Source organism: Hordeum vulgare, chromosome 3H, assembly GCF_904849725.1.
Source record: "Hordeum vulgare subsp. vulgare chromosome 3H, MorexV3_pseudomolecules_assembly, whole genome shotgun sequence".
Taxonomy (NCBI): Eukaryota; Viridiplantae; Streptophyta; class Magnoliopsida; order Poales; family Poaceae; genus Hordeum; species Hordeum vulgare.
Window position 1 is genome coordinate 40,154,166 of NC_058520.1, and position 9,073 is coordinate 40,163,238.

A 9,073-nucleotide genomic window follows, 5' to 3' on the forward strand; every position below is an offset into this window, starting at 1 on the left:
GCCGGTTGATGGCTTTGTTAATTCAAAGTCAGGCTCTTCTTGAACCTTCGTTCCAAAAAGTGTGTGTGTTTTAGTTTTTTTAGTTGTTCCACTCCAAGAACAAAAGCATTGAAGCGACATGTACGTTGTAGCAAACTGAATATTGTAGCGAATCTTTTTTTGGCAATTCTTTATACCGAGTATTTCTAGAATATATGATTATTAAAAAAGCAAGAAGATTTTTTGAAGCGAAGAATTTCCAAAAAATCTTGAATATTTGAATTTATGATTTATTTTGAAAACACGAACACAAATGTGAACTATTTAAAAAAAGAACATTTTTTTAATATGCGGACAGATTTTGGAAACATGAACTTTTTGAAATTTCAAAATAAAATTTTGAAAAGCACAAACATGTTTTGAAATTCCCCAAACATTTTTGAAAACGCCAACATTTTACGAATATGTGACTGAATTTGAAAAAATAGGAACACTTTTGAAATTTGTGAATTTTTCAAAAGAAAAAGGAAAAAAATAAATAAACGGGAAAAAAGAAAAACAGAGAGAAAACAAAAAAAAATGAAGTAACAAAAAGGAAGAAAATTAAGAAGGTTCCCAAAACCGATCATGAACCTTTTGCCAAAACCAGTGCTCGCTCCTCTCGAATTTGAATTCCTCGATAGATAGACGAATTCCCGTTTCCCATTCCAATCTAGTTGTTCCAGTGGCCCCACGCTAACAAAGAAGACAATAACGTGAACACTTGGGGCGCGTTTGGTTGGCTGCATACAACCCAACCAGGTCGGGGCGCGATGAAAATGGGTCGTTTAGTTGCTTGTAGGACGGCCTGGCTTGCATCTGCATGGAACTTAAAGTACCCCACAGCCTGGCTCACTGGAAACGGCCCAAATATACCTTCACAACCCCATTTACTCGCTCGCCTCTACCTTTAGGACAAACCCTCCTTTCTTGTTGTTGACACCGGAGGCGGCGGCGACTCAGATATGCAGCTACAACGGCGGCTGTGACTCAGATCTGACCTGCAACGGCAACACCACCCCCAGCAGCGGCACCTGCTTCTCCCCTTCTTCCTCGACTCCGTTTGGCCATCCTCGTCTTTGCCATGTCTCCACCGACACCGAAGCTGTTAAGCTACCCCTCCCTCTCCTTTGTAATGTGATACGTCGTTCTATAGGAGAGTTTAGGGTCGATAGCGCTTGCCCTGATCGCACCATGGATGTGGGTTATGTTGTGGATGAACGGACGAAGCTTTTGATTCAGGCAGCATCACTAATAGATGTGGTTCAATCCTGGATCATGTTGGTCCATAAGAGAGTTGTTCGTCAGAATGAGAAACCTCTCATCCGGTATGGTCCGATGTTAATCCGGGATCACGAGAGGATGGCCAATCTGAACTACATCTACAACTGCAACGACACAGAGGCTCTGTGGATGCTTAGAATGAAAAGAGCTCCTTTCAGCAGACTTGTGCAGACATTAGGAGGAGGGGGCTTCTACAAGATAGCATCAACACCACTATGGATGAGAAAGTGGCCATGTTCCTCCATGTTGTTGGTCATAACGAGAGATTTAGGGTTGTACACAACACCTTCAGGAGATCAATGGAGACCATCTCCAGGCACTTCAAGCAAGTAGTGTATGTTGCTTGGGAGCTCAGAGGAGAGATGATCAGGTCACCAACTGGCCGGACTCCTACCAAGATTCGCACTAGCCCAAGATGGTACCCATACTTCAAGGTGAGCACTTATACAGTATGTAGTTCATGCCTTGATATGTTGTTATTGTTTTTCTGTGGACTAACAGCATAATGTGATGCAATTCCAGGATTGCATTTGAGCAATAGATGGTACTCATGTCACTGCCAGAGTGTTGAGGTCACAAGCTGCAACATATAGAGGGAGGAAGCACTACACAAGCCAGAATGTGCTAGCTGTTGTTGACTTCGATTTGAAGTTCACATATGTGTTGGTTGGCTGGAAGGGTTCAACACAGGATGCTAACATTCTCAGTGACAACATGAGTCATCATGATGGCATCAACATCCCAGATGGCAAATCTACCTCGGAGATGCTCGCTATGCATGTCAGCCACGTGTTCTTCCACCCTTTAGGAAAAACCAGGTACCATCTGAACGAGTTTGCTGGTAGAAACTAACCTAGGACTCCTCGGGAACCGTTCAACCTCAGACACTCCAGCCTTAGAGTGACTGTTGAAAGTGCCTTTGGAGTTCTAAAGAATAGGTTTAAGATCTTGGATCAGAAGCCATTCCACCCTTACTCTATCCAGGTGAAGCTTGTTCTTGCATGTTGCATCATTCAGAACTGAATCCTGCAATGGGGAGTTGATGAATTTATGTTGGAGGAAGATGTGACTCCTGATGGGGTGATCATCTCGGACCATGGTGTGGAGGCGTTCGACAATGAAGCGTGGAAGAACAAAATGTTGGAGTGAGCTCACGCAATGTGGGATAACAGAGGCCACACAAGGATCTGAAGCAGAAGAACAAGAGGAAGAAGAAGAAAGAGGCAGCAGCAGAAGCGAGGAAGAGTAAGCACCTTAGTTAGCATCATTGAACTATCCTTATTCAGCCATGTTGGCTCTTAATAACTTGTACTGTCATTTGCTAGTAGCTAGGATAAACTGTCATTTGTTTCCTAGGTAGGACAAAACAATGTTCACTCTGTGTGGTAAGATCATCAATTGTGAGAAGTGGTGATCACATCTTTAGCCATTTGTAATCAAACAACGTGTTGCTTGTTTAACAACAGCGACGCAGGCAACCAAACAGCATGCTGACTAGTTGATTCTTTTATGAAAAAGCCTAATGCAGGCAACCAAATTACATGTAGATGTTAGTTTTTAGCCTGTATTTGTCCAATCAAACTCAATTGAGACAAGTATGCAAAATGCCGTCAAACAGAGAGATGTGAACCAAACACGTCCTTTGCTTCTTCTCGAGCGTACGGCCGATACAATGCCACACCCCCACAGTTGTCTGCTGTTGCCATGGCTGCCTGCGCGATCCAACAGCGACGGCGCCTCCAGCTTGTCCAGCCGCCGACAGAACCTGGTCTCACACAGCTCTGTTGTGGCGTCCGAAGTTGTTAGACCTTGGGTTCTTCTGGTTTTTTTTTTTAATGTTGGCCGCTCGCCAAATTCGTTGATCAGGGTGGAACAGTGTACAAGAGCATACCTTGGGTTCTTCTCGAACAAGTCGCTGGTGAGCCGGCGGGCTGGCAAGCTGCAGTCTGCAGGTGGCGACCAGGTGTTCGGCTCGGTGGAGGCCTGTAGATAACCAGAGGGCAACCTTTATTTTTACTAATTTCTAAGGGAAATGCTAGGCAACGATGACATGCGCATAGCCACCAACGTCAAACCACACAATGGTTTTCTGTCCCATGTGCCAACAACCTGACCGCAGAGTGTCGAACCCATATCAAGTTAACAGGCACACCAATGTATACACACCTCACAATGGATCGACATGTGAGAGATACATAAATAAATAGCTGGAGAATATCTCTGGCAATTGCTTGTTGAATGGAAGTTTTTACAGCAAGACATGATAGCACAGCTACTACAGCAACCCACGAAACAAGTCGTCCTAGCGCACTTATTTCCATGGCTCTCGGACACGAAAGAATGGACCGCCGACCAGCGTAAACTCAAATCTCAATCTAGAATCAATGGAGAGGAACATCAATTATTCCGCTTCCTCTCCTGCCCTAAGCCGCGGCGGATTTGCACACCGGGCACACGTTCTTCACCTGCAACCACTTCTTGATGCAGTCGGTGTGGAAGTCATGCCTGCACTTCAGAACTCCCAGCAGATCATTGTCTTTGTACTCCTCCTGCCATAGTTCGAAAATCATACATCAGAATTGGAGGAGCAAATGATTCAGGGCATGGCTGTAATGAATTGTTCAACATGGAACTGGAAATTAGGAGCACAAGAAATACTTACCAGGCAAACTAGACAGCGCCCATCATCTTCGTCGTCCTGCGCCTCATCAGAACTGCAACAGACAACTTCTTTCACGCAACCTGCAATCTTTTCGTCGGCAAGCCCGGTGCTGACAGTACCTATGGATTCCGACAAGGCCAACAGTTCCTGTACATACAAGATGGAGAAGGTTAAGAAAATATCCTCAAGTTTCCTAAGTAGAAGAAGAAAACGACCATGTCTATACCTCATAACTCATTTCATCAGTGTTCAGTCTCAAGTCCCTGTGGGGGTCAGCAGCTGCTTGTCTTGATTGTTGATAGAAAGCCAACTGCTCCAGCATAGCCCGCTACACAAACAGCAGCTAGGTCAATAAAAATATTCAAACCTACATGGATACCAGCTAAATTACCTGAAAACAGGAAAGAAGACCTCTACCTGTGCCTCAGCAACCAAAAGGATTGAGCTCCTATCTACAAATCTATTCCTTCCACTGTTGGCTTGCGCCATGGATATCCTTGCATGCCTAGAAGATGCAGCGGTGCTGATAGGAGATGGCAGATTCATCCTCGTGGATGTAGAGGTAGCAGCTGGATAGCTCGGAATGACTGCATCCTGGGAAATTGCTCTTGAGCCAGAGGAAACTACGGAGGATGGATGACCGTAGCTGGGAACAGCGCCACCATGAACAGCTCTAGGAGCAGTAAAGCCACCATTAGCAAATACCGCACTGTCTGAAGAACCATGGACAGCTGGGGCAGCAGCAGCAGCACTTGAGCCATGAACAGCTCTAGGAGCAGCAAAACCAACATTGCCAAATATCACACTGTCTGAAGAACCATGGACAGCTGGGGCAGCAGCAATACTTGAGCTGCTGCCATGCATAGCATGATGGTAGATCCTACCAGTGACCCCAGTGCCACCTAAACACAGTCAAAACACATAGACTGTAAGTTTGAAAGATGAGAAATTTAATTGTAAAAACAACAACCTGATATGCTATATCATATACAAGATGATTAGGGGCACTAATAATCCACGTTTTACTGGTAAAATTGAATCACAGGACTAAAAGGCAGCAGCAGGTAACTACTAAAATCAAATCACAAAAGCAACCTCATACTAAAATTAAAGAACAAAAGACTTCATGAGATGCATCAAACAAAGAACTAATTACTGACCTGAAGGTAGTGCTCTTGTTGGCAAAGAAAAAGGTGCTTGATTCCTTTCTGCTGATGTACTTATGAAAGCACTTGTGGTTGAATGGAATGGCAGCTGATTATTGTTACTTGGTGTGTGAGTTGAAGCTGGCCTAGGCTCCAATAAAATATTAGCACTATCATGGCGTGCTCTGACATTCCTCTGATATCCTTCTTGATTAACTAAGCGTTGGTCAATCCAGTTGCTTGGACCAATGCTTAAAGGCATTTGCGGATGCAAGGGCTCGGTAAGTGCACTAGGATTTGGCTGCACAAAATCAGAGAACTGACTGTTGGAAGAGCTGCCGACATAATAGTCAATAGCGTCCATTCCCTCCACTGAAGGAAAGAGGTTCTTTCGCTTCATTGCAACCATTCTGTTGTCCACATGGGAACTTAGGGCAGGTTTCGGCTGAGCATCATATGGTACATGACCGCTGGATCTTCCAGTGCGATAGGGAACAAATGAAACATGTGAGGTCCCTGGGTTCCCAACTCTATGACCTGGAAACTGTGTAGCATGACTTGAAGATGGAACATCATTTGATCTACTTGCCATACTCCCAAAGCCTGGAGGACCAATTCTAAGGGGTGCATCACTTACCGAATGCTCAAAAAACATCCCTGAGATTGAAACGAAAGAGTGTTACTATTTTATCAAACTAAGATAAACAGCAGAACAGAGCACAGGTGAAGTAGAGCTACCTAAAGGCACAGGTTCATTGCCATGCCCATCCCTGGGTTGAGTATGATCCATCTCTGGCACTTGCAGATGGTTCAGATGATGCCTAGCCAAGAAACAGTCCTGCCTGGTTGCCCTTAACCTGGAAACACAATTTGAATGAACATCAGTAGTGTAGCATCAGATAGCAATGTTACGTCTCCTTGAAACAATGTGTTAGCATGAAGTTCAACACGGAGTATGGACCGAGCTACCGCTGCAACTCAGGTATCCAAACATGAGAATGACTTCATATACTCCTATAAAACTAGGAAAGTAGATTCATTAGTAAATCCACTCATTACTTTAGCAAAAGAAACGGACTTTGTGCTATATTATTAGACAATAAGCACCTGAAAGTGAGATATGTAGCAAATCTGAAGAAATGTGGCAAAAGGGGGGAGCATTGCCCTCCTAAATGGAGTATATGGGCTTCTAATAACAAATTCCTGTTCTAGAATTTTAGGCTCCCCCAGATATAACAGCTGACAAAAACAGGGCATGGTTATAAGTCAATTGATGCATGAGGTAAAACATGTTAACTTACAAGTTATGTTTGATCAGTTAACCAAAAGCAAACAAAATGGTTGCTGACAGCAGAGCAGCGAGGGTCATTAAACAAACCCATCAGATTGCAAAGCACCTGTTTCTTTTGTCAGACAGGGAGCAATCTATCATGCACATGACCCACTCTGCTCTATCATCAAATTGATCTTATCCAGGAAAGAACTAAACAATACAAAAAAGCCTCCCGTCCCGCACCAAGGAGAGCATATCGACGGACCAATCCACCAACAAGAATGCTTCTTGGTGCCAGGGATTCTACAAGAAACGGTGATTCCAGAATTTTGAACCCGGGACCAGATATGGCAGGTGATAAAAACTACGGGATGCCTGTCCGCCAGCAGATAGGCCAGCAAAGTTTGAAATTCGTACGATGCGGTACCCAAAGCGATACGAAATGGCCGCGGAGAGCAGCTTCCCCCCTGCCACACGGCGCCTAAGATGCGAGCAAGATGGTACTCCTCCTATAATTGGAGAGAAACAGCAACTGGTGGGAATCAACCAAAGAAATCAGGAAAAATCTACACGTTTCCTTTTTGAGACGGGTGGGGGGCCAATCAAGCACGCACGTGACGGACCCCGCTCCATCACCAGGCAGGCAGGCTAATCCTATCCAGGCGGACGGGCGGCCAGCTAGCTAAACGGCGCAAACACGTGTCCCGCCCCGCCGCTCGCTGGCACGGCGGATCAGCCCACCCACCCACCCACGGCGCCGCCGCCCGCCGGGGAGGGGAGGGGAGGGGAACCGCAACGTAAAGCCGGAGGGGACGCGGCGGAATCGAGCGAATCGGGAGGGGGGCCGGTACCTGCGCGAGCGCGGCGGCCGATCCGGAGCGCGATCCGTCCAGATCGGCGACGGGGTAGGAGGCGGCGCTGCTGCTTCGTGGGCTCTGCTGCTGGGTTGTACGCAGGGAAGAAACAAATTTGTCCGCGTGGGTGGGGAGGGAGGGAGACGGTGGGGGCTGGGGGCGACGAAGCGGGGAGGTATTTATAACGGGAGAGGGCGAGAGCGTTTGGAGGGGTGGGCGGAGAAGGAGAAGGAGAAGGAGTAGGAGTAGGGGAGGCCTGCGTGGGTGGTGCGGGGCCCCGCGCCTCGCCACTTTACTGCCAAAAATAAGCGTCTCCCCTTGGTCGGTTTTCAAAATCCAAACCCCGGCCCCGCCTGCCAGCGAGGGGACGGCGCGGCGCCGGATGCGCCACGAGGGCGTCTGGGCAAGCGGGGGGGGGGGGGGCCACGTGTCGCCGTACAGCCGGAGGGACGCGGTTCGTATACGGATCGTATGGATACACGGGAAGATACGAGGGGGCCCGCGTGTAAGGGAGGGTTTGACTCACGGCGTGGTTTGGTTGGTCGCCTTTTTTTTTCTCCCCTTCGGAGAGGACGGACGCCTTTCGCCTTTGCTTGAAAGGCTCACCTTTGGCCCTGGGTGCCGCACACACAAACGCCAACTGCATTCTGGGCATGACAGGGCAGAGCCGGGTAAGATCGGCCTACCTATTAGCTTGCGCCTTTTCTTAGCGCAGCGGGTTCACGTTGCTCAAAAAAAAAAAAAATCAGCACAGCGGGTTTATTTCTTTCCCTTTCCAGTGCCTGTCACCCGGGATATGCTAAACAATTCTTCTCTTCTCTGGCGTATAAAAGCCCGTGTATATCTGGCTCTTAATTACGATTATTATTTATTTAATACTCCCTCCGTTCTTAAGTATAAGTTTTTTAAGAGATTTTATTAACAGATGACTACATACAAATCAAAATGAATGAATCTACACTTTAGAATACGTCTATATACATCCGTATGTAATCCTTGAGTAGAACCTCTAAAAAGACTTATGTTTAGGAACGGAGGAAGTAGTAGTGTATAAATATGCGTGTGCGCGTCTGCTGCGGTGTGTATATCTCGACTAATCCAGCGACGCGTGCATGGGCGATAAGTTAACGCCGGATGATTGCGATCCCGGTTGCTCCTTCGCTCCCGAGATCTTGCGGAATTCGGTGTGTGGATTTCGTCTTGGATTGTTACCTATCCCGTCTCTGTTTACGGGGGGTTTGACGTTGACTCTCGTAGCGTGGGGGGAGGGAGGCGCACGAAAAGGTCTGCGTCACTGTCCATCGGAGATCAGACCATGGCCCATGAGCGTTGTTGGCCCATCCCGGGCCCACGGCTCGGTGGGAGTCAGCTGCGACGGACGTGGCCGTCTTTTCTCTGTGCCCGGCTCGCGATCGCGCTGACGGAGGGCGGACACGCCGGGGGTACGTCGTCCACGTGGGCTTGGCTGACCTGTGGGGCCTACGGAAAAGCTCGCCACCAGCTTTGCAATTAGTCTTGCGCACCACGTACGTGTCGGTCTGGTGTGGGGCTGGGCTGGAGCCCACCATCGGTTCCTCCGTAACCCGTTCCGTGCGAGAAAAACGAACGTGTGCCAGGGCGCTGCAGCTGCGACCCGGCGAGCGCCACGGGGCAGAGAGCATGAGATGTGTGGTGTGGGTCACGTTCCAACGGCGGCACCACCGCGCAGCACGCGGGCCTACGGCTAGGGGCGAAGGAGCCAATGGATGGATAGGTAGCCCGTGACGCCTGAGGACCCAAAGCAACGCAGCTGCAGCACGCCATACCATACCACCACGCCAGGCACTAGTAAAAGAAA

At 47.9% G+C, this 9,073-nt stretch overlaps 1 protein-coding gene across 3 annotated transcripts; it reads right to left on the bottom strand.

The window, feature by feature from the left end:
* Positions 1 to 3,494: 3,494 nt before the first annotated feature.
* Positions 3,495 to 7,381, bottom strand: LOC123442873 (probable E3 ubiquitin-protein ligase HIP1). 3 transcript variants are annotated; one of them, XM_045119042.1, is made up of 7 exons: positions 7,234 to 7,381; positions 5,848 to 5,966; positions 5,125 to 5,766; positions 4,382 to 4,866; positions 4,191 to 4,292; positions 3,965 to 4,111; positions 3,495 to 3,851 (listed from the first exon to the last, which is right to left on the bottom strand). In XM_045119042.1, exons 2-7 carry the CDS (start codon positions 5,897 to 5,899, stop codon positions 3,726 to 3,728), a joined length of 1,554 nt encoding a protein of 517 aa, XP_044974977.1. In that variant the 5' UTR covers positions 5,900 to 5,966; positions 7,234 to 7,381; the 3' UTR covers positions 3,495 to 3,725. The 3 variants fall into 3 exon arrangements, with proteins under 3 accessions (XP_044974977.1, XP_044974980.1, XP_044974979.1); XM_045119045.1 differs by lacking the exon at positions 7,234 to 7,381 and adding an exon at positions 6,800 to 6,888; XM_045119044.1 differs by lacking the exon at positions 7,234 to 7,381 and adding an exon at positions 6,217 to 6,348.
* Between the last annotated feature and the right edge of the window lie 1,692 nt (positions 7,382 to 9,073).